Source organism: Rhinolophus ferrumequinum, chromosome 21, assembly GCF_004115265.2.
Source record: "Rhinolophus ferrumequinum isolate MPI-CBG mRhiFer1 chromosome 21, mRhiFer1_v1.p, whole genome shotgun sequence".
In the NCBI taxonomy this organism is placed as follows: domain Eukaryota; kingdom Metazoa; phylum Chordata; class Mammalia; order Chiroptera; family Rhinolophidae; genus Rhinolophus; species Rhinolophus ferrumequinum.
Genome location: NC_046304.1, coordinates 25958159 through 25984707, shown reverse-complemented (window position 1 = coordinate 25984707; position 26549 = coordinate 25958159). Strand labels below are relative to the sequence as shown.

General features: G+C 33.3%; 1 protein-coding gene across 3 annotated transcripts in view; it reads left to right on the top strand.

Annotated features, from left to right (window-relative positions):
• Positions 1 to 26549, top strand: part of INTS2 (integrator complex subunit 2) — a 42349-nt gene that overhangs the window by 7161 nt on the left and 8639 nt on the right. For all 3 annotated transcript variants that reach the window (XM_033091469.1, XM_033091472.1, XM_033091470.1), the window contains exons 8-18: positions 1887 to 2113; positions 3785 to 3910; positions 6862 to 6933; positions 7020 to 7134; positions 9265 to 9333; positions 10621 to 10755; positions 11881 to 12057; positions 14323 to 14431; positions 21676 to 21780; positions 24091 to 24255; positions 25313 to 25514. In XM_033091469.1, coding sequence (XP_032947360.1) covers positions 1887 to 2113; positions 3785 to 3910; positions 6862 to 6933; positions 7020 to 7134; positions 9265 to 9333; positions 10621 to 10755; positions 11881 to 12057; positions 14323 to 14431; positions 21676 to 21780; positions 24091 to 24255; positions 25313 to 25514 — 1502 coding nt within the window. The remainder of the gene's footprint in view (positions 1 to 1886; positions 2114 to 3784; positions 3911 to 6861; positions 6934 to 7019; positions 7135 to 9264; positions 9334 to 10620; positions 10756 to 11880; positions 12058 to 14322; positions 14432 to 21675; positions 21781 to 24090; positions 24256 to 25312; positions 25515 to 26549) is intronic.

Below are 26549 nucleotides of genomic sequence, written 5' to 3'. Positions count from 1 at the left end.
TGAACATAACTTTTTTTATGAAAAATAGCTATATTTTCCAAAATAAAAATAAAAATTAGTGAGAAGAGTGGTATTGTTTTACATTTTTGCAAATCTCTTTCATGTCTTGCTTAATAGAAGCCTTTGGAAAACTGCACCATACCCTTGTGAGAAAATGAGAGTAAAAAGGACCAATATGTCTTAGTGTTATTAAGGAAATATTTTTGACTTTCTGGACCTCCTGAAAGTGTTTTGGGGTTTTCCAGTGTTTTAGGTCAGACTTATGAGAACTGCTGCATTAGGTCTTCAAATAAGTTGTTATGATAGTCTGTAATTTTGATGTGTGTGTGTGTGTGTGTGTGTGTGTGTGTGTGTGTGTGTATTTTGTGGTAAAATATGCATAACATAAAATGTACCATTTTAATCATTTTTAAGTGTACATTTCAGTGGTATTAAATACATTCACAGTGTTGTGCAACCATTACCACCATCTGTCTGTAGAACTTTTTCATCATCCCAAACAGAAACTCTGTCCCCATTAAACAATAATTCTGTTCCCATCTCCCACCAACTCCTGGCAATCACCATTGTACTTTTGTCTCTAGGTACATAATATCAGTGGACTTATGTAGTATTTGTCCTTTTGTGACTGGGTTATTTCACTTAGCCCGATGTCCTCAGTGTTCATTCATGGTGTAGCAGGGTATCAGAATTCTTTTATTTTAAGGCTGAATAATATTCTATTGTATGTATATACTACATTTTACTTATTTATCCATTCATCTATTGATGAATACATATTATGTTTTGCAACAGTTTTTAGCTTGCAAAATATTTTACTTTTTCAAAGAACATTTAATGGTAATCCTGTGAATTGAGTCCCTCTGAAGGAACTAATGCAGACTGATATTTAACTTGTTGAGGTCAGTGAACTGGACAGTAGTAGCATGTATACTGCTTAGATCCTCCAGTCTGTTTTTTGTGCTACTGACTCACCAGCTTTTCTGTATCCAAGTTCTACTTTATTTCTAGCCCATTTGAAAACTAATGTTAAACTTTGCTTTTTAAAAGGAAGAGAACATTTAGTGTATACATTCTATATGTCAGGCACTGTGCTAAACACTTGGCATGCTCATCTTGTATTTAATTATCCTTTGGGTGCAGTACATTTTCTTATTTGAACCTATTGTAATTAAAGCAGGTTTAGCATATTTTACTTGGAAACACTCTAAAAATAATAACTAACATTTGCCTAGTCTTTTATAGTTTAGGACTGCTTTCATACGTATTATCTTTGTTCATTCATGCATCCGTTTAATAGACGTTGAATGCTTGCTGAATGTCAGGCACAGTGTTAGGTCCTGCTGAGTAAGAGATGAATAAGACATTATCCCTGCCTAAAGAACTATGGATGTGATAGACTTATAAACTCCTAATTTACAACAGTCCTGGGAGTTACACATTATTAATAAAATATTCATTTCCTTGTCGTTAAGGAAATTGGGATTTAGAGAGGTTAACTAATTAATATACTTGAAAACATATACTCAACTAATAGCAGAGTTGTTGTTTAAAGCCAAGATCTTGTGTTTCCAGAATCTAAGCACTTGCTACTATGCCACGTATGCCATATATTTGAAAGTACCATTTAAATGATATTTTACCATTCAAATTGTCATTAATTTAGTATTTTTCTATACAACCATTTAAATTAGGGTGAGTAGAGTATCATTAAAATGAACCAGTGAGTTTTGAGTTTGCTCAGTTGGTGAAAATGACATTCTGCAGTTATGACAGCCTCCTTAAATAGGTCAATTTCAAGTGTTTGACTGCGGAGCTTTGTTTGAGTTCCTTTTGACTTAGTAAGTGCTAATGCTTTCTTCCTTTTGTGAATCATGTTCTCACAGAGAAAAAGAGAGACCAGTAGTTCTGTCCTTTGGCAAATGAGAAGGCAGCTTCTTCTGGAGTTGATGGGCATTCTTCCCACAGTAAGAAGTACCCGCATTGTGGAAGAAGCTGATGTGGAGATGGAGCCCAATGTGTCTGTGTATTCGGGGCTGAAAGAAGAGCATGTTGTGAAAGCCAGTGCACTCTTACGTCTGTACTGTGCTTTGATGGGGATCGCTGGACTCAAGTATTCAATGATTTGATATTTTACCTTTTTATCATTTTACTTTCTTGTTTCTAATACCAAGAAAGTGAGCCAAAGGCCTTTTAGTCTGAGGATTTGGGTTTTCTATTGGGCTTAGGTAGTGGTCTGGCCTATAGTATCCTGAATGAAGACCTAAGGCAAAACATTGCTAGCTGGGATGTATCCATCTGTTTTTGGTCTGATTGTAAATATGGGAGGGGCTAAAGCAGTTGAAGAAACCTATGACTTCACTCCAGCTTGACATGAATATGATTGGTGATCTGTGAATGGTCCTTTACCTAGCCTAAGCAGCTAGTTGAAGTAAATCTCTCCTATGTTTCTGTGACAACTGAGATAAAAAATGGTTTAAAATTGATATGATGTGATTATTAAGCACAGGGTTCCTTATTTCGTCACTGACTACATCCTTTGAACAGTGTCCTCAACTATTATACTTACAGTCCACCCTTGGCATGTCTTCGGTACATGTGAATTTCAGTTAGCACTGTTCAGTTAAATAACTAATGTATCAGTTACCGTGATACATTAACCGAGTAATTGTATAAAGTACCAACTTTACTGAGAGCTCCTCAAGCCACTGATCACTGTGTAAGAGGTGCATGTCGTGATCAGTGGCCAGTGGCATCATTTCTTTTAAAGTCTGTCAGCGACTGGTCACTGCACATCTATGTCTCGGTTTATGAACAGACAGCACAGTGGGTAGTTGGAGTATCACCTTGTCACTCAGTGATAAACCCATGTAACATTTTATAAAACTAGATAACTGAAGGAGGGAATTTGCCAATGAAGATGCAAGTAAGTGTAGCAAAGAAACAAAAGGTGGTAATGCTGGAAATAACATTTGAACCAAATGTAAATGGAAGAAATAGCTGGCAGTGAGATTGTTGACACTGCTGCCATTGGAGAGACCCTAGATACGTAGCCAGAGGAACTTAGTGAAGGCAAACTTAACATAGTTCAGGAAGGGCATTGTGACAAAAAGGATTAGTAAGTCCCAGAGGAATTCATACTGGCAAAAATCTTCACATTAAAGGAACTCTCAGATATTTCATGACTGAAAAAGTACGAAGGATAAAATGGTGGTAGCTGATCCACACTTAGAAGGTGGTATGACAGACAGTTCATAAAGCCTTCGAGAAGATGCTCCCTCTGTATTATAAGTTACACAATGAAAATGAGGCAAAGGCTGTTCAAACTCCTCTTGAAAAAAATGTTTAAATTCCCAATGATTCTAATATTTTTAACTATAGAGAGCTATATAAATACTAGTTTTACTGTTTGGTTTTCCGTTTCTCTATGCATTGTAAACCGACAGAGTTTCTAATGTTTTGACAAAAAAATTTAAAGTTCATGGAACTGTTGTAATTTTCCCATTTGATTAAGATCGAGATGCATAGTTTCAGCATGTGTGGTATTTTTAAGCTTCCACACTATGCAAAGTGAACACTGCCTGTAACTGTGTCTGAGGAAAAACACTTGTAAATGCAACAGTTTTGCTTTTGACAACTAAAGATATTAAAAATGTTATAAATAGTGAGGTATTATTATGAAGCTCCAAACTTGTATCTGAAAGGTTTAACTGTTGGGAAGTTCCTTTTCTTTCTCCCTTCCTCAACTAAAAAAGTAAAGCCTAATAATATATTCCTTTTTTAGACCAACTGAGGAAGAAGCCGAACAATTACTGCAGTTGATGACAAGCCGTCCTCCTGCTACACCAGCTGGGGTTCGCTTTGTTTCACTTTCCTTTTGTATGCTGCTGGCCTTTTCTACGCTTGTCAGGTACTTTATAAGTTGCTCTATTTTCTCAAGATCTGCTTTTGTCTGTTTATTTACTTTTAATTAAAATTTTTTATTTTTCAATTACAGTTGACATTCAATATGGTATTAGTTTCAGGTGTACAACATAGTGGTTAGACATTTATATCACTTTCAAAATTATTCTCCCAATAAGTTTTGCATCTACCTGACACCATGTGTAGTTATTACAATATTATTGACTATATTCTTTAAGTTGTACTTTACGTCGCCGTGACTATTTTGTAAGTGCCAATTTGTGCTTCTTAATCTCTTCATCTTTTTCACCCAGCCTCCTAACCTACCTCCATCTGGCAACCATCAGTTTGTTCTCTGTATCTATGAGTTTGCTTCTTTTGCTTGTTTGTTTATTTTGTTTGTTAGATTCCACATGTAAGTGAAATCATATGGTATTTGTTTCTCTCTGTTCGACCTATTTCACTTAGCACAGTGCCCTCTAGGTCCATCCATGTTGTCACAAACGGTAAGACTTCATTTTTCTGGCCTAGTAATATTCCATTGTATATATGTACCACTTCTTTATCCATTTGTCTTTTGATTGGAGCATTTAATACATTTGCATTTAAAATAATTGTTGGTAGGTATGTATTTATTGCTATTTTATTGTTGTCTGGTTGTTTTTGTAGTTCTCTGTTCCTTTCTTATTCTCTTCTTCTCTTGTATATTGTTGACTCTGTAGTATTGTGTTTGGATTTGTTTCTCTTTATTTCTTGTATATCTCTTGTATATTTTTGGTTTGTGGTTACCATGTGCTTCATATATGCTAAGCTATGTTTATAGCAGTCTGTTTAACTTGATGGTCACTTAAGTGTGAACACATTCTATAATCACTACCATTTTTACTCACCCCTTCCATGTTTATGTTCTCATCATTATTGTTAAATTCTTTTGTGTGTGTGTGTGTGTCTGTGTGGGTGTGTGTATCCCTTAATTTACTGTTGTAATTAGACATGGTTGTCCTGCTTTTGCCTTTTAACCTTTGTAGTAATAGGAGTTCTGTTCAGCTAGTCTTCAGGTGGTTCTCAAGGGTGGTGGTTCTATAATTTAGTTGTAATTTTGATGTAGTTATGAGAAGAGGAGAGCACAGTATTTACCTACTCCACCATCTTGACTGGAAGTCTGCTCTTATTTATTTATCAAAACACATGGATAGCATTAATTAGGCTCTTACTACAAAAATTGGTCTAGGTATGGACAGTGGTATTGTCTTTTGGTAACAGGTTATCAGTATCACCTACTTGATGCAAGTCATTTAATTTATCTTTATAAAGTTTCATGTACACATTGTTTTAAAGGAATCAAAATAGTTCCTCAAACTTTATTAGGGCAGATAGCAGTCCTTACTCCTCTCCTCCCTTCCCCTTGCCTAGAGGTAACTTCTTTCAGTTCTTTTAGCTGATTCTTTTGGTTTTTACTACCACATCTTTAAATAACATGTTTGCATTTGCTATATCTTGACTTTTCAATTTTAGGAGTACTTGTTGACTTCCCACTATGAAAGATGAGGAATTAGTTCTTTGTTTTCTCTCTGTTCCCAACACATCTACATATCCTTCCTATCTTCCCATTCTCCTAGTACAATTATATTATACTTTTGCTTTGACCAAAATATAGTTGTTTATATTACACTTTTGGGAGCACAACTATGTTGTAGATGATTACTTTTCTTCTACAAAACTTGTTTTTTGCGTTAATAATTATCTTGTATTTTTGTTTTTTCATTTTTCATTTGCTCTGAGCCCTTTGGGGATTCTGTGGTTTAGAGTGGTTGGAGTTTTTTTGTTTTTCTGCCAGTTTAGTATTTTGCTTTCTTGGGTCTTCTAAGTCAGTTGTTACTCATCTGTATATGCTCTAGCATACAGTATTTTGTGTTGATGTCCCTCGTTATCCTATGCATTTATGCCTGTTACGAAAATCCCTTCAAATAGTTTGGAGTTTCAGGAGGGTATGAAATTAGGCACATGACATGAAGTGCTTTCATTTCTCTCTTTACCTGAAATAATTTCTAAACATTTTCTCTAATCCTTATTACTTCTAAGATGGGTATTTTTAATTCTTATTTTTGTAGGAAGGAGAGCTAAAGTTCAAAATGATTATTTAAATTTCAACATTGTCTTTTATTGGAATGATTTATGGTTGAGAGTGACTTTTTAAATTTTCTTACCTTGGGGTAGCAGGCATTTCAGTTGCTTTTATGTTACCCATTTACACTGCAATGAAGTAGAAGGAGATCAGTGAAAATTATTTTTACAAGTCAAAGTTAACTTGTACCTTTTGATCTAAATCTAGGAATTCCTTTTTAAAAAGTCATTGTTGGCATATTTTTTATAACCATTTTTCATATCTGATCTGTGGCTGTCTCTTTTTTCTATTTCTTTTTTTTTTCTTTTTGAGTGGTGATTACTTATTTCTCTACAATTTTGAGTTCTTCTCAAAATGTCTCTATAAATTAAATTTCATTTTCCAGGTAAACGATGGACTACCTTGTTACTGTCTTAGTACTCAGTTTGTGATTTTTCAATGATTAAGTTTTAACACTATTAATAGATTTTCTTTTCTACATGACAAGAAAATGTTAATATGGTTCTTCTTACATTTTAATCCTAAAGGGCCTTTGCTTTTTCAAGGAATGTGATGTTGTTCACTCTCTCCAACTTGCGAATGCAATAACTAAGTCTTTTGAGAGGGTTTGATTTTCACATTCATGAAGAAAAGCAAAGGTCCTCATTCGTTATCTCTAGAACTACTTCGTATCTCAATGGCAATTAATGGCCAATTCAACAAGCAATTTGAATTGATATTTCAAAATAGGGAAGGAAAAAATAATTTCTACCAAAATCATTTCAGAATGCTTTCTTATTCTTATGCTAGTGTATCTGATTTAAACCCGTGGCATTCTGGTATGTTTCATATAGTACACCTGAACAGGAGCAGCTAATGGTAGTGTGGCTAAGTTGGATGATAAAAGAAGAAGCTTATTTTGAAAGGTAAGATGACTTCATTTGTTTCAGTTAGCTGAGTAAGTTTTTCTCCTCCTGTTTGGAAATTTATATTTTCTTTTCTGTTTCAACAGTACTTCAGGTGTCTCTGCTTCTTTTGGGGAGATGTTATTATTGGTCGCTATGTACTTTCATAGCAACCAGCTTAGTGCTATCATTGACTTGGTCTGTTCCACTTTGGGGATGAAGGTAATTTTCTTTTATCTTCTTTCTAAAGAAGTTGTTTCTAAGCTGGGCATTTTCCTGTAATGTAAATTAAATAGATTGTTTTCATTTTGAAATTATCTTAGTTGTTTAATAGTTTGAAATTTTATCAGAAGCTCTTAGAAAAAAATACGTTATGAAACATTTATTTACAAAAATAATAGATGTTCAATATAAAAAGCTCAGAAAACACAGAAAGGAAGGGAAAAATATAATTCCATTGTTCAGAGATATAAAATATAGTACTGTTAACATTCTGGTGTCTATCCTTTCTTTAAATTGATACACATATTTTGTAATTTTAAAGAACTCCCAATATAGGATGAGCATTTTCTCATGTCAATAAATATTCAAATACAATATCATTTTCAGTGGCTCTGTAGTAGTCCATCTCATATGGACCAATCATGACTTTCTTAATGGATCTTTTCTTATTTGTCATGTAGGTTTTCCAATTTCGGAATAATGCTTAGATGGAAAACCTTATTTAAATATACACACAGGCATTCACACATGCTTCAAATGCTTTTTGGATTATTTCTTTAGCATAAAGTTCTAGGAGGCAGTTACTAAGTAAAAGAGTACGATAATAAGGTATTTAATTGCCAGATTATCTTCCAGAAAGATTATACCAGTTTAACTGTTATCGTTAATGAATGAGAGCGCCCTGTTTTGCTATACTCTCACTATCACTGGTCATTGTCATTCTTTTTAATCTTTGCAAATTTGATTGATGACAATGGTCTCACTTATTTTGCATTTCTTTGATTGCTAGTGAAACTGGTTTTTATTTTTTTTTTATAGTTATAGTTTATAGTGGGTTTCTCTGGTAGTTTTTAAATTTTGTATGGTTTAGCTGGTTTATTTCTTTTGTGAATGCTTATCAATATCCCACTTTTCCTATGAGGATTTTCATTGATTTATATTTCCTTTCACTGATTCATATCATCCATATACAGAGTACAGAGGGTGCCAAAAAAATGTACATACATTTTAAAAAGGAAAACTGTATTAAAATTGTAATAGTCAATATATACCGATAACAAAAAATGAATACAAGTCATGTTGACTTCTGTAGTTACAAGAGGTGCTCAAAGTAGTTACCATCAGCATCCAGATACTTCTGATTACGGCGAACTACTGCTTGAGCAACGTTGACCAAAGTGTCCCCTTGTATACATTTTTTTGGCACCCCTGGTATATAAGGGGCTGTTTATATATGAATATGCCTTCTATATCACATTTCATCAATTTCAAGACGCATATTTTACCCAATATTGAATTAGGATGATTCATTTTACAGTTGACGTTTAATGTTAAGTGGTAGTGTTTCCCCCTTTTTTCTTGAAAAGCTACTATTAAATCATCAATGTATCTTAAAATCCTTAGCATCTTTAAAAGTGGAGAAGTACAATGTATTGCAGTTGATTTTTCCCAGTTGTTTTGCCACGTAGAAATTATTTTTTTGTGTGTGTAGTATAGTGTTTCTTTTCTGGTTTTTTGCTGTTATGCTTAGAATTGTTTTTCTTTCCTCAGGTTTATAGAAATGGTCACCTATAATTTCTTTCTAGTGTTTTCGTGGCTTCATATTTTATATGTTTTATATTTAAATGTTCTATACATTTGGAGTTTATTTTGAGTATGGTATCATGCGTGCAAATACATCTGCAGTAGGTCCTTGAATAACTTCGTTTTGTTCAACATCATTTCATTATAATGTTGAGGAGATGCTGTAAGAACCTAACTCTTGTTTATATCTGTTAGCCTATGGTAAAATTGTTTTCATTCTATGTTATTTTGCTTGAAGTCGCAGAACCTGAGGACTTACTACATATATATTGTCCAGAAAGGTAGCTGTCCCTCCTCCCCTTATTAAATAATCTAATTCTTCCCACCAACTTGCAATGCAAGTAATAGTATTTACTAAGTACTTTTATATAGTATTGGTTTATTTTCTGAGGAAAAACATACTTTAATGTTGGGTTTGAGAAGCCTCTTCTGAAATAGAGTATTTCAACATTAATTTTATATATCACAGTCATTTTAGGTAATTACCAGAGAAAATTGTGCTTCACATATTTTCACATGCTGTTGGAATTCTTTTGGTTGTTTTAGATTGTAATTAAGCCAAGCTCCTTGAGCCGGATGAAGACTATCTTCACACAGGAAATATTTACTGAGCAGGTACTTCTTTTAACTTTATTCTTAGATACTTCTTTACGTTTCTTTTGCAATATTCTTTGGGGAAAACTTGTATATATCGATTTACTAGACTAATAAGGCCTTTTTCTATTCCTTTTTAGTTTCCAATGGTTATGTATTTAATCTTTGAAACATCTATAAAGAGTAATCCCATTAAAATTTACTTTTAAAACTACTTACTACATGCAAAAGCATGTTTTAAATTTACATGTTTTGGAAATTTTGAATAGATGCTTAAGAGTATAATCTTAGATATTGAGGGTGGGGATCTCCCATGGAGTAATCATTTAGATTCGTCAGAATTAAAAATAAAACAGAAAAAAAAAAGACCTATTTTGACATTCATGTTGTAAGATTCATTTCTAACTAGATTATAAGCTAGAGTCTAAATTCCTTATTCTCGTATTTACATGTTCTTATTTGGCCTCAGCACTTTTGTCCATGGATAATCCTAAGGATATTTTATTTTTTCAGCAAAGGAGACTATTTTAAAATTTAAGATTAATTCCTGGATTCATTTATCAATTTAAATCTCAGAATACAAAAAGATATATGTCTTAAAAAATGAAATATTGGAAAATACTCGTGGATTCATAATTGTTGCTTCTTTTAGGGTAATTAATATTCTCATCTCTATACCAAACTCTCCCTTCTCCCCCTAATGCACATATACTCCCACATAACAGTCACACATAGTAGATAGCAGACTCATAAGTTATTTGTCACATGTTTAATTTGAACTAACTGGAAGACAACTTTGAGGGAGGGTGTTTGAAAGACAGAGGTCTGTGCATGACACACTGAGAATAACAATAAAAATTCCTGTTTATATTTACGTGATACTTTCTAATGTATATGTTTTTCAAAAAAATATTTCCCCTCACAAAAACCTTTAGAGGCAGGTAAGACATTATTGTCCCATTTTGTAGGTAAGAAACTAGGCTCAGAAGATAAAGTGACTTACCCAAAGTCTTTGAGCCCAGATTTTATGATTCCAAATTTTATATTTTTTAACTTACTGCACCACCATTAACATATCTGTGTTTAAAAACAAGTAAAAAAAAAAAAACCTCAAGAACTTTACAAATTCCTAAATGTGTGCTACCTCATCACTCAGAAATAATTAAATCATGTGATAATTGGTTTTTATCATTCATTTCTAAGGACCACACTTGCATTAACTATTGACAGTCTACCTTCTCATCTTCCTTTCCGAACAAATTTGTATTTGGTTCTGTTATATGTAGTAATACTATTTTTTCCTTTTAGGTTGTCACAGCTCATGCAGTTCGGGTCCCTGTCACCAGCAACCTGAGTGCTAACATCACTGGATTTTTGCCTATTCATTGTATTTACCAGCTTCTCAGGAGTCGTTCCTTTACCAAGCACAAAGTGTCAATAAAAGTATGACCTTCCATTTATATGTCATGCTACAACCTAACTTAATGCTTTTCCCCCAGTTCTATTTCATCTTGTAGGGCTTTTCCTCTGGGTTTTGTATATGAAATGTGTCTAGTTACTAGTCATTTATATAGTTACAGTGATTAGGAACTTAATTTTAGATTTTTTAAATAATATAACTGTTATTTACAAAATGTACAATGTTACTAATTCATTTAAATTCTCAATAATAGCTTATGGCTATTTCATAAATCCTAAGTAAGAAAATGCCATTCTCTGCAGGTTGGTTTTATTTACCAAACTGAGAAAGTTGTTATCCATTTTTAACCAGTGTTTGTGCATTTGTCACAAGCACTTGTACACATATTGATATGTTTTCAATTTGTTATAGTTGGCTATATCAAACAGTTAAAAGGTCCTCAAAGAAAAGGCTGAATCTTGGAGGTAAACAAATCTGTTTGAACCTTTCCTAGAGGCTCTTTTATTTATAAACAACAATGAACAATATATGCCAGTTTTAATTATCCTTGATTTTTCGATTTAGTGAAGTTAATTTTCTAGCTAGATTGTGTCTTCTCCTTTATATTTTTAGCAAGTGAAATACGTAAGAATTAAGACTCCAAATGCATACCCAACATTTCTAAATGTCCTCCATCTGTGTATATAGTTAAGCAGCGATAGTCTCCCATAAGTAGTTGTTAAAGCCAATTTCTTAATCTATCTGAGGGTTTGCTGTGAAAATATTCCTCTTCCTAAATTCCTCTCTGTTGTGGGGTCTTCTACAACACCACATATGGTGCTCTAAATACAGATATAGGAGGAACTTACAATTTTTTTTCCCCATTACTTAAAAACTTAATAGATTAAAAACCCAAACTCAAAACTCAAAACCCAAACTCATCATTTTAGATTTATCTTCCATTGGACAATATTCTCAAATAGATTATAACAGTTAATATTTTTAAATCAAAGGTAATTGTGAAACTGAGTAATGTATTTCAAACTGCTAAAAGTTAATGGTGAGTTTCGCCAATTCATAAATCATGTAAAATGGTATGTGCTTTTAAAATTTCACTTGCTTTTTCTTATTGTTGTAATTGATTTAGTACCTATAACCTTCTTTTTCAGGACTGGATTTATAGACAACTCTGTGAAACCTCCATTCCACTCCATCCTCAATTACTTCCTCTGATTGACGTGTACATAAATTCTGTACTTACTCCTGCATCCAAATCTAATCCAGAAGCCACAAATCAGCCAGTCACAGAACAGGAGATACTCAATATTTTCCAAGGAGTCATTGGGGTAAAATAGTGATTCTTCTATATTAATTAGCTTATTTTTCTTTTAGTTTATTCTTTTCACTATCCCATACTTTTTAACTGACTATTAGAGGACTTCTAGGTGATTCTGAATTTGAAATGGGATTAAATACCATCAGATTACTTATCAAATTTAAAGAGTGGTATTAGTTCCAAGTAATTTGTTTGCATTTTAAAAATATTTTTGTTAAAAATGTAGCTAACATACAATTTTATATTAGTTTCAGGTATACACCATAGTTATTCAACATTTACATACCTAAAGAAGTGATCACCGTGATAAGTCCAGTAACTAGCTGACACATTATAGACTGTATTCCCTATGCTGTATATTACATCTCCATGACGTATTTGTTATATACCTGGAAATTTTGACCCCTTATTTCCTTTCACCTTTTTTCCCCATCTTTCTAAAATTTTCAATTACAGTTGACATTCAATATTTTATATTAATTTCAGGTGTACAGCATAGTGGTTAGACATTTATATAATTTAAGAAGTGATCCGCCTGACAAGTCAAGTACACACCTAGCACTATACGTAGTTGATACTGTATTATTGACTGTATTCCCTGTGCTTTACTTTATTACATCCCCATGACTATTTCGTAACTACCAATTTGTACTTAATGCCTCCACCCTTTTCACCCTCAGACCCGCTCCCATCTATCACCCCAATAAATCTAGAACCCATCTGACACCATACATAGTTATTACAATATTATTGACTATATTCCTTATGCTATACCCTACATCCCCATGACTACTGTGTAACAACCAATTTGTATTTCTTAATCCCTTCCCCCTTTTCACCTATCTTCCTAACCGCGCTCCCATTTGACAACCATTAGTATGTTCTCTGTATCTGTGTGTTTGTTTCTATTTGTGTGTTTATTTTGTTCTTTAGATTCCACATATAAGTGAAATCACATTGCATCTGTCTTTCGCTGTCTGACATACTCCACTCAGCACAATACCCTTTATGTCCATCCATGCTGCTGCAGATTGCAAAAACCCATTCAATACCTTCCATGGCTGAGCAATATTCCATTGTATATGTGTCCCACCTACTCTTGATCCTTTCTTCCATCGACAGAAACCCAGGCTGCCTCCATATCTTGGGGATTGTAAACAGTGCTGCAATGAACATATGGATACACATTGCCCCTCGAAGTAGCATTTTGGGTTTCTTCAGATAATCCAGAAGTGGGATTAGTGGGTCCTTCTTTGTCTCTTGTTATAGCCTTTGTTTTAAAGTGTATTTTGTCTGGTATAAGTATTGCTACCCCAGATTTTTAAATTTTTTATTTATTTCATGAAATATCTTTTTCTATCCCTTACTTTCAGTCTGTGTGTCTTTCAATCTGAAGTGAGCCTCTTATAAGCAGCATATGTAAGACTTTTGTTTTCTTATCCATTCAGCCCCTCTGTGTTTCTTGATTGGAGTATTTAATCCATTTACACTTAAAGTAATTGTTAATAGCTATGTAGTTATTGCCATTTTATTGTTCTTTTTTTTTTTTTCCTATCTTGAAGTCCCCCTAACATTCCTTGTAATACTGGTTTGATGGCGATGAACTCCTTTAGTTTTTTCTTGTCTGGGAAGCTTTTTATCTTTCTATTTTAAATGATAGCCTTGCTGGGTAGACTACCCTTTGTTGTAGGTTCTTCCTTTTCAACACTTTGAATACTTTGTGCTAATCCCTTCTGGCCTGCAAAGTTTCTGTTGAGATATCAGCTGACAGTCTTATGGGAACTCCCTTATAGGTAAATCGTTGCCTTTCTCTTGCTGCTTTTAGGATTCTCTCTTTGTCTTTAATCTTTGCCTTCTAATTATAATGTGTCTTGGTGTGGCCTCTTTGTGTTCATCTTCTTTGGGACTCTGTGCTTCCTGGACTTTTTCCTTTGCCAGGTTAGGAAAGTTTTCAGTTATTATTTCTTCAAATAGGTTTTCAATCCGTTGCTCTCTCTCTCCTTCTTTTGATACTCCTATGATGCAAATATTGTACTCCTATGATGCTTGATGTTGTCCCAGAGGTCTCTTAAACTAGCCTCATTTTTTTTGGATCTTTTTTCTTTTTTTATTCTGATTGGGTGTTTTCTGCTACCTTGTCTTGCAAATCGCTGATTCTCCTGTTTTATCTGAACTAGGGAGCAGCAACACTGAATAGTGTATTTTGAATGCTTTTGCTAGCAAAAATGCACTTACGAAGTTTAACATTATTTTAAAGTATTTATATTATCTCTAGGGTGACAACATCCGCCTTAATCAGCGTTTTAGTATCACAGCACAGCTTTTGGTACTTTACTATATACTGTCCTATGAGGAAGCTCTCCTAGCAAACACGAAGACTTTAGGTAAGTTGTGCATAGGGGGAGTGTTTTTAGTATTGGTTCATACTATTTGCTTATGTTTTGTTACATTCCTAGCTGTTATATGAGGAAATCAGGTCAAATATTCTAACAAGCTCCAATATTATTCTACAGCCTTTGCAGTATAGGCATTGTATACTCTGATGCATAAATACATGTATGTGTGCACTCACAATCACCTCTTACGGCTCAGTCCTCCTTTTAGCAGGCTACATTAATAGATGGCTGAATTGCCTGTATTTTACCCATTTTTATGACCTTTTGAATTAAATATAAATTGAAATAAACCTGAAGGAACTGTAACTGAGATTTTTTTGGTTGATTTCAATCTCGCCCTGTCTTCTTTCCATTAGTGTAAAGAATAACAATCTAATCAAAAGCAATAGAAAAAAAAAAAACAGAAGAGTTTCCTTTTGCCATTAAAAGGAAAAATGGGCTGAACTGGGCTTTTAAACTTAGCTGCTTCATATAATATCAGAAGGTCAGATTTAGCATAGATGATATCAGTATAAAGCAGTGTGTTTTCCTCTATTTTAAAAATAAAAGTCACCTGTATTTTAGGCTTGCTGAATGTATGTAGTTTCACACTTGAAACAATAAGTGTCCTTAAGCTATAGGTGTCGAGTATATAATGTAGGGAATATTCTTGTAATGGTGGTTATTTTGTCACAGCTGAATGATTTTACCTTTTGAAAGCTATAAATTAAAGTTACTTTTCAGTTGTTTGGCAGGTCAGTTTCTTATATTTATCTGAAGAATTTTGTTTTAAATATACTGCGAATGTCTCAGCTGCTTTCTTTCCTGACTACAATTGTTAGGGTTATACATATGATATCCTATAACTGTAATTATAGTCTTTGTCGCGAGATGGGCTAATTATTAGCCCACAAGATGGGCTAATAATAAGCATTAGATAATAGTTTCTCACCTTTATCCAACAGATAATGTATTCTGTTAAGGAATATGATACTTTGATTCAATAAATAGATAATAGAGGAATGAGTTACAAAGAGGTGTTCTGGGAGAGAACTCAGACCATTAATACTGTAGCAGGGGACCAAGATATACCCTTAGTTTTTATTTAACATAATGTCTAGCAAAAATATTTTTTAACACAGAATAGTATATAGCCAACTCTTTTGAATATACCACGCTGAATTAACAAATCATTCAGAATTTTTACAACTGGAATAATCTTTAAAGGTTATGTATTCCCGTCTCCAATGACATGCTTAGTTCAACCCAGTGTGCCTATGAAGCTGCTATTCTTTATGCAACAATCTGATGAATCTCAGTTGGAAAGGATTTTAGTTAGGAATACAATACAGCTGGAATTGAGTCTTGGGAAAGGAACTGAGGGATTAGAGGAAAGTTATTAGGTGTTTACAAGATTCTAGGCAAAAGATGGTGGATTGGACTGATAACAATGTATGTGTATTTTGAAAGTAGAATTGAGAGGTTTTGCTGATGGATTCGTAAGGTTTGCAAGATCAGGAGCTAAGCTTGATGTGTAGGCTTTTGGCCTGAGCCTAAAGGACAGAATGGCTATCCACTGAAATAAAAGAGCCTGGAAGAGAAGCAGGTTTGTGAGGGATCAGGAGCTCAGTTTTGGACATGTAAAGTTTGAAATGTCTGATAGACTTTCATGTGGGTGTATACTGGCCTGGAATTCAGGGGATTTACATGGACTGAAGTCTTGAGATTCTTTAGCCTACATATGATGTTTCAAATCATGACATTAAATAAGATCACCAAGGGAGAGAGTGTGAGAGGAGGGAGAATCAGGAGGATATGATGTTCTGGATGCCAAGCAAAGAATTTTCCAAAGAGAAAATGATCATCTGTGTCAAATGATGTTGATAGAACCAGTAAGGTTAGGACTGTGGCTCAGCTAATGACTATCTATAGTTTGCTGGAGCTTATTTGACCTTTACAGTTTTCTTAGTAGAGTGGTAGGATGAAAACCTGATGGTAGGAAGGAAGTTGAAAAGAAAATTAGAAGAGATATACCGGAGACAATGAATAGAGACAGATCTTTTGAGATGCTGTAAAGAAGAGAGGAATGTGGTAATTGGAGAAGAAAATGAGGTCAGGACAAGGCTTTTTTTTTTTTTTAAAGGTGAAAGAGATAAGAGAACCATCTGTATGCTGTTGGGAGTAATCTAGTAAAGAAGGAAGTTGATGATGCCAAGGGGAGAATCCCTGGATTGATTTCTTGATAGCTCAGAGGAGATGGAATATAGAAGACAAATGGAGGGATTGGACTTTCCTTGGAGAATTTTTTCCCTTGGTTTAGGGGATTGCTTTTTCTAGTCTACTTTCTCTTATCCAAGGGAAATAAGTGCGTGCAGAATATGTCACAACATGAGAAAATTTTCTCTTCCACAGCCAAAAAGGCAATTATTCTGCCTCAAATTTATTTCTGCCTGTGAAGTTATATTGTAGTTTCAGTACCTTATTAACTGTACTGTGGTTTTAGCCCTCAGAATAAACATTATTAACAGCTGTCAGGTAGCTACAAAAGCTCAAATTGGAATTCTGAAATTTGGGATTGAGCCAAGTATAAGAATATCAGTCATTAAAAAAATTTGTATGTGTATTTTCACATATACATATATTTTTTGTTTTTAAAAAAATATTTATAATACATGTGTGTAATCTTAGCTAAATATTGTATTGATCCAAAAGAATATGTGTAAGAAATAAAGAATAATATAATAACTCTCTGTGTACTAATACCCAGTGAAAATATGAGCATTACCATTATATTTCCAGTTTTTAATACTTAATTGTTTCCTATTTGTTACATCTGAAGACTTTATTAGTAGGTAAAACGGTTTATTTTTAGATGCTTTTGAAAATTAAAGATAATAGTAATTAATACGGAACATATGAGGAACAACTTATCTGTTCCTAAAGCAGCCAATGGGATTCTAAGTGCTACCTCATTCTATAGTAGTTTAATGTATCACTTACTTAACTCTGTCTCTCTCAAGCTTAACTTCATTTAAAAACAAAGTCTGGCCTTTTTTCCTGCTTTGTTCCTCTGTTACGTGTGAAATTTCCTTCTTGGTCACCAGCAGAACAAGACACATCCGTGGTACTTGGGAAACTGTAATGTTCACTGGCTCTAAATTCCTGCGCTTGAAGTTTTTCTTTGCACTTGATATTTAGTTTTTTTTCTTTTCAGAGGACGTTAATGTCAGCAGCCTTTTTCAAAATGCGGAAACTTTTAAGCAAGCGTTGGCAGATGTTCTTTCATGGCAGCTTGAAGTTTCAGAGCTGTAGAATCAAGTTTTAACAAAGTTCTAATAGTTACATGACTACAGTGTAGAGTAACAGTATAAAATTTTAAATTTATTTCATTATTTACCTAATTGTTTATGTATGATAATGCAAAAGAACTGGTTTCTAAAATCAGAACATTTAATTCAAGTGTGTTTACTGGAGGAAACTTAGTAAATAAGAAAAATACAGAGACCAAAGTGTAAACCACTGATAATTCTACTGCCCAGAGGTAATGACCATTAGAATTTTTGCTAAAAAGCCCTACAGTTTTTGCACGTGATAGCTTTCACAAAATTGTAATTATAATACAATTAACCCTTGAACAACATGGTTTGAACTGCATGGGTCCACTTATACGTGGATTTTTTTCAATAAATACTTGTACTGTTTTCAATCTGCTGTTGGGAATCCATGGATACAGAGGGTCGACTATATGCATTGATCTATGCCATTTTTTATAGGGGACTTGAGCATCTGCAGATTTTGGTATTCATGGAGTGTCCTGAAACCAATCCCCTGCAGTTACTGAGGGGCAACTAGTTTTGGGGGAGTTAAACGTTGTACCTGCATTTTTGACTGCATGGTGGGTGGGGGTCGTTTGGTGCCTCTAACCCCTGAGTTGTTCAAGGGTCAACTGTATGTTTTTAATCTACCCTTTTTACTTAATAATATATTTTAAACATTTGCCTATTATAGTGAAGTTTTTTCCTATATTTTCCTATATTATATATTAAATATCTTTAATAGCTGTGTAATATTTTTTCATAAATATATACCATTATGTAACAAATTCTTTATTGTTGGACATTTCCACATTTTGTTATTATAAACAATGGAGGAATGAATATACTTAGAACTAATTCTGTATACAGGAATGAGTATACATTCCTTAGGACAGATTGCTAGAGATCTAGAACTACTAAAGTCAGATTTCGAAAAATTATTAGATTTAAAAAATATAATGCCATATTGCCTTCTAGGTAGGTCATACCATTGTAAACACCCACATTTGTATCAAATGTGTCATTTAAAAAATAATATTGAATATTATTTGTTTATAGTGTTTTTATATTATAGAATTTTATGGGGAGGAAAATCTTTCAAAGCAAGGTGCTAACATATATAACTAATTGCTTATATTTTCTTTTAGAATATTTTTTCCATTTTAAAATTTAAGTATGCTTTTAATTAATTTTGGTGTAAAGTATGGGATACAGAGCCAATTTTCTAATTGGCTATTTGTCAACGTCATATAGTAAATCTATCATTTTCCTGTTGCTTTGGAAAGTTGCTTTGATGTATACTGACGTTTTATTACAAACCTATGTCTCTTTTTGCATTTTCTTTTTATGGCAGACATTTCCAGTGTCTTTCACCATTACTGTTCTTATTCAATATGACTGTCTATTCTCACATATTTACTCTTTCACATGAACTTCATTATCATTTTGTCAAATTCCACATAAGAAAATTATATTAGGAAATTATATTAGGATTTTGGTCAGAATTATGTTAAGCTTATAGATTAATTTGGAGAGAATTTAAATCTTTATAATTTAAGTCTTCTCATTTAGGAATATGAAATAATTTTTTCTTTTTAATTAAAATGTAAGCTTCATGAAGGCTGATTTTTGTCTGTTTTTTTGCTACCATATCTAGCATCTAGAATATTACTTGATACCTAGTAAACACTTAATAAGTGTTTTTTGAATGAATTAATTTGCTCTAATTATTTCCTTTATGTCAGTAAAATTTACTTTATATAGGTTATGTATAATCTTATCCTAACAAGTTATCACTTGTTATAGGAAAGGGATTGACATTTAGTTTGGATTAGTCAATTTCTAATTAGTCAATTAGTCAATTACTCTGAATTTCTTAGAATACCATTAAAAATTAATTTATCAAGTAAATATTTTTTGACAATTATTGAGATAATTTGTTTGGTATAGTTATATAATTCATTGTATAACTAATATCTTTATATTCCTGGAATGGATCCTTCTTGCTCTTGGTATATTATTCTTTTAGTATGGTGCTAGATTTGATTTGTTTTTTTAATATGATTTTTTTCCATCTCTGTTTAAACAGGTAAAATTGACCTTTTTTTTCTTTCTCTCTCTCTTTCGTATTAAGTTTACACTAATTTCATAAGTGAATTAGTTTTCCATAGGATTTTTTTAAGGATTAAAATGTCATGAAAACTAAGGCTAATGTAAATCGTATTCAAAGTACTCAACAGTTTTGTTGAGGATGAGGTTAAATAATTAGGTTTGAAAGCCATATATTGGAAGAAATATGGAAATGTGATTGCTCATGTTGTGTATATGAAATAATGATCTTCTCATAGGTCTTTCATAATTACAAGTTTATTTCCTTCCTAAAGGATTAGGAATATCCATAATATCTTTCACAGAATGTTAAAGAGAAATAATTGCTTTCGGCAGGGCTTCATGGACTGTTAGTTCTTTGATGGGATCATTAAAATGTGATCAGGATTTTGTCTTCAATTTCATAGGTCCAGAAACTTAAATATTGATACCCCTAAAGCTGAAGTTGGGGACTCTAGATCTTAATACTACTAGTTAACATTTGAGTGCTTGCTGTGAGCCAGACACTCCTTCAAGCACTTTACACTTGCTATGTCATGTAAACCCTCACAATTCTGAGACAGGTACTGTTGTCACCTTTATTTTACAAACACTAAGGCACAGGGAAGTTAAGTAAATTCTCTAAATAGTAAGTGTCAGAACCAGGATTTCACTATCACTGGAACGTGTATTGTTTTAACTACCTTCTCAAACACATTCTTACTCAATTCATAAAAGATTAGTGTGGAAAACTAGGATGCTAATTTATTCATTTACAAGGGGGATTATATCTAATCAAGAGGCTTACAGTCTGTATAGGCAATGATTCTGAACCTTTATTCTACACCTGGCATTTCTATACTTACTGTCTTCAACCAAAAAAAGTTGTTGAGCTTTACATTTACATTGTTGTGGTTTGTATTTGAAAAAGAATACATATATTGGATATGCTTTTTCAAATGATAAACATCCTTGTTTAAATTCTCATGTGGTCCTGTGATGTATAAGCAAAGTACCTTAGAAGGAGATAAGAGTGCCTGGCATATAGAATATGGTGGAAATGAACAGAGAAAGGTAGCAATGAGTGAGGACCTGTACTCTGCTGGATTTAGGAATTCACTGAAGGATTCTGAGCATACAGCCAGAGACACATGATCTGGCCAAATCTTTCTTTTAAGAAGAGGACTATGGCAGCAGTGTGAGGGATGGATTAAAGAGAAAAGAAATTAGAGTCAGAGACATTGGGCCGTAATACATATTTAAACAAATGGTGAGTAGGTACTGAATTAGGACAGTAGAAAAAGAACAGCAATTAAGATGACTTGTCTAAAAGAAAGGATCGAACTGATAACTGGCTGAAGGTAGAAGTTGTGAGAGAAGGATGTAAAATCTGTATTGCCCAACTTCCTTTAAAACATCATTCACCACTATAATATATACTGTGATTAAATTTAAGGCTATTAGTATCATAAACGTTCAAGCCATGTGGTCATGATTTTATTTGGTCTTCCTAATTAGATTTGGGAGTCTTGACTTTGATATCAAATTTTCTTTTTTCTTTTTTTTTAGTGTAGGGCATTTCTGCAGATGGCTTCTATCACTCGTTATGATTTTCCTCCCCATTAGTTTCAATTTTGGGGCGTTTTCTAGATCTTGCCCTTAGGTATGTTCTTGTTCTTCGTGTGTATCCACTATTTTGGTAGTGATTCTTCATCTTTTATGAACTATATTCACAGATTAAGTGAATTAAAAGTGGTTGACATCATTTATGTTCCCATTTGGGTTGAAGGTAAAGATTTCTGTTGTATCTGACACTTTATTTTTCTTATGCTTTTTATCTTTGACTGACAGCTGCCATGCAAAGAAAGCCCAAATCATATTCGTCTTCTTTAATGGATCAGATTCCTATCAAATTCCTTATTCGACAGGCTCAAGGGCTGCAGCAGGAGTTGGGAGGTATTTTTTTACTTGCTTTTTACTGCTAACATTTATTGTTAAAAAGTATCTTTCTGTTTATAATGTTATAAAATTTAATAGGTGTTCAATGTTAAAAATTCAAACAATTCAGGAGTGAAATTCCTCTTTACCTCCCTCACTAACTTACTCCTTGAAAACCACCCACCCTCCCCAAACTCTAGCTATTTTGTTTTGGTGTGTAATTTCAGACCTTTTTCTCTACAGGTTGAGCCATGTGAAATTGCAGGTATCCAACTATTTTTGACCTACAAAAATGCAGTTTCATATGGTTGAAGCTAATAGATACATACCTGAGTAAAAATTCTTAAACTATAAATGGTATTATGCCCTATCTCTTCTGAGATTTGCTGTTTTCTCTTGGAGTCTTGGAACTCTTTTCTTCTCAGTACATGTAGATCTACCATATTGTTTTTAATTGCTTCATAATATTCCATGGCATAGAATTACTATAATATTTTTACTGTAAAACTGTCAAATAGAAATATAGTAATATTTTTTGAAATTCAATTTTTTTTCTTAATTTACTACCTCTTTATCATGTTTGAGTTTCGATTTTCCTTTTTCTTTTTTTTCTTTGAAGCTTTGAGTTTTCTTTTTCTTTCTTTTATGGTTGGTTTCAAGGAGAAACATGAGCCTTCTTTGGCCAGACGTCTGCATTTATTATATCCTTGCATAATCAAACAAATGATGTCATATTTGGCAGCATTTGGCAACTAACATGTTTTATTGAAAAGATTATGAAATGTAAATTAATTTGCTCTATTGTAAGCAGTCATTTTTTGTGACCGTTTTGGGATAGTCTTTACATATACTTGTACATTTAGATATTTAAATTTTAAAATACTACTTTTGCTTGTTACAGTGTCTTTTCAAACAGAAACATTAATTTTAAGTTTTTATGAGAAAGGAAGCAGATGCTATCCATATTGGTACTAAGCAGTGGTATTATGAGTTGATCTAAGTTGTATAATAAAGGGATGATTGGATCTAAAGTACTTTTATTACTACTAATACTATTATAACTACTCATAACTCTGATGATGATAATAATGGTATAGTAGCGATATTTATTAGGTATTTATGTGCCAAGCACTTAGTATAGTGGTACTTCCTCTATCTAAACAGGCATTTTTACAGTATCATCATGTATTTTCTCATTGATATTACACAACAATAGTCATGAACAGCCAAACTGTGCTGTAAGCAAAAGATTACAAAAAAAGACTTTGATTTAATAGAAGGAAGATTTCCCATTTGTTTTGAGCTTCTTTTACCTTTAATAGACTATTTTTTCTTTTTTTAAAAAAATTATTTCTAATTATAGTTTACATACGACATACAATATTAGTTTCAGGTGTACAACATAGAGACTCAACATTTGTATACCTTACAAAATGATCACCACAGTTAAGTCTAATAACCGTTTATCACCATAGTTGTTATATCATTATATTCGTGACTATTCCCTGTGATGTACATTCCATTCTCTTGAATTATTTTATAACTGGCAGTTTGTCATTCTTAATTCTCTTCCCCTTGTCCACCCAGTCCCCCAACCTGCATTCCCTCTGGAAACCCTGACCTTAACCCTTCTTGAAGGAAGACAGATGCACCCCCTTGAGGGTATCAGCAGTACTGCTTCAGTTGGCTGACATAATACTTAGCTGTGTGACTTCCAGAATATTAATAAATGTCTTCAGCCTATTTCCTTACAGTAAAATGGAGACAATATTGATTTCCTTGTAGGAATGTTAGGGTGAAATAAGGAAATGTACATAAAGTGCCTGACACCCTTTAGGTACTCAAAAGTGGGCAGTTTTAATTTTACCCATCTATAGCAATGATTCTCAATTGGGTTGGAGGAGAGGAGGACATATTCTCTTTTAGAATAATAAGCCTATCAGAATTTCTGAAGTGAGGCCTTTTTCAAACCATATATGATTTCCCCCAAATGGACAGTCTTTCTCCCTCTTTTCTTTCCGCCTCCCTCAACTCTTGAACTACTGCTATGTCAAACAGCTTTTCCTGAAGGGAGACTTTTATGTTGGGATAGTGTAGAAGAAAGCTTGAAAACTTTTGATAAAAGAAGTAGTTTCCAACTTCCTGTGTATCAGATCTCTTGGTTGTCTTTATTTAAGCATATTCTCTAGCTGAGCTACTGAACAGAAGTTCTCAAACTGTAGTATGCACGCAGAAGAATTGAAAATGAAAGGGAGAGGGGAAAGAGAAAATAAAAGATTTTTGTGTTTAAGAATGAAGAATCCAATCGACTTCTTATACGTTTTCAAGGGTTGCATTCTGCTTTATTACGTCTCCTTGCAACTAACTACCCACATTTATGCATTGTGGATGATTGGATTTGTGAAGAGGAAATAACAGGGACCCATGCCTTGTTAAGGCGAATGCTCCTGACTAATAATGCCAAAAACCACTCTCCTGAGCAACTCCAAGAAGGTATAGTAAATTGAAAATCTTTTTACCCCTTTAGTAGTACAAAGAAATGTTAGGCTCATTGAAATGTTAAAATCATGCATAATTTTCCTGGGGGGCATAACAATGTTTTGGTGAATATATTTTAATTAATTCTCTTTGAGTTTAAGGAGTTGTAACTATTTCTTTTTGGCCTGCTTCTGTTTCCTGGCAGGTCCTACATTATATCACTAAACGGGTCATGTGCTTTTAGGAAGGTCCTAACCTGGTCAGAAGTAAGGGCTGTGGAACAGAGCAATGTACTTGCTGTGGATGGATAATGTTCTAGCTCAGCACTGTCAAATAGAAATACGATGAGAGCTACACATACAATTTTACACTTTCTGTAACCACATTGAAAAAGTTAAAAACAGGCAAAATTAATTTTCATATTTTATTTAACCCAATATATCCAATATAATATTTCATTATGTAATCAATATAAAGAACTATTAATGAGGTATTTTACTGTTTTTCCATACTAAGTCTTTGCAATCTGGTACGTATTTTATACTTAAGCACATCTCATCTTGGACCAACTACATTTCAAGTGCTCAGTAGCCAGATGTGGTTTGTGGCTATTCTTTGAAAAGCACAATTCTAGATGTGTTTTACTATCAGCAATCTGCTGGGTGTTTATAGCCTATAAAGGAGAACACCCAGAAGAAGGTATCAAGAAGTTTGAATCTTTCATATTAATACTACCAAAAGTAACACTTGGGTATCTTTTCTTGTTTCAACCAATTTTTCAAATCAGTCTGAATCACCAAGGAAATGACATTTGTCTTTGGGTCACTAATGTGATTTTAAAATGAGATTTTTTTGTTATTGTTCTTTATGAAATAAGTACACTTAACATGAACTTTTCTTACGGCCCTTATTTTAAGTATAGCCAAAACTATGGTTAGGATTGAAAGTTTTCCTGATTTTAAGCAATACTGTTTTCTTGATTTGCTTGGCCGATAGTGTGATACAGCAATATTGCATCCTATTTGGTAAGCTGTATAGAATTTAGATTATGACCGCTAAATTTTCCTTTTAGCATTTTCAGCTGTCCCAGTAAGTCACACACAAGTGATGCAGATTCTAGAACACTTGACTCTACTCTCTGCCAGTGAACTTATACCATATGCAGAAGTATTAACCTCCAATATGAACCAGCTGTTGAATTCAGGGGTTCCGCGGCGAATTCTTCAAACGGTCAATAAACTATGGATGGTTCTTAATACTGTGATGCCTAGAAGGTAATTTCAGTGTAATTGATAAGTAAATAGCCATGATTATATACAGTAACCTAAACTTAAATGTTGAAAAAAAAATTGTTGAATATTTGGCAATATAAATCCTTTCTGAAGACCATTAATTACACAGTTGTTATAACTTTAAGGAAAGAATAAACTTTATCTTAAGAAACAGAGAGGAACCTTGAAGTATTTGCAACTTGAGAAAGTTCTTTAAAAGCGAGCCCTCGTGTATAGTCATTTTGCCTAATTGTGATTTAGGTCACCATTGTGATCGTCATTGCAGTGGCTCCAAATTTTGCTGAACATTAAAATTACCTGGAGAGCTTTTAAAACTCCTGATCCCCAAGTGAAACCCTTGCCAGTTAAATCAGAATGTCTGTGGATACAAGTAAGGCCCTGGTATTTCTTTGAGGATTCTCTAGGTGATTTCAGTGTGCAGCAAAGTTTAGAGAACTTTGGATTAATTATTTTGTCTTTAGTCAAACGGGCCTCTCCTGGTCTATAGATTGTACAGAAACACATGGTCAGCTCTAAAAAACGGAATACTGGGCTGGACTTAACCTGTGATTTTGATTCAGTAGGTCTGGGAATATTTATACTTTTTAAATTTAAAAATAATTTTAAACTATAAGTAAATTTAATATTATAAGTATATTAACTTATATCAAATTAATAAATGCACATAACTTAAATATATACAGTCTGCCTACACCTTCCCATTTTAGACTGTTACTCCCCAGAGATAACTATTCTCAGCTGTTTTATCTTTTTATTCTGGCATTTATATCTCCCCATACATCACAATAATATCCTTATAATTACCATGATTTCCTGACTTTCCAATTTAGAAATTATCTTCCTACTATGAAAGATGAAGATTTAGCACTCTTACCCGCTTTCTCCGAAGTCCCTTTTCCCCAAACACACACTTTCCCTGTCTCCATTTCTCCCAACACATTATCTCAAAACTTTTGGTTAAAGCAATATGCAGTGTGCATATTATTATAACTGCATAAGTGTTATTTATAGTTGACC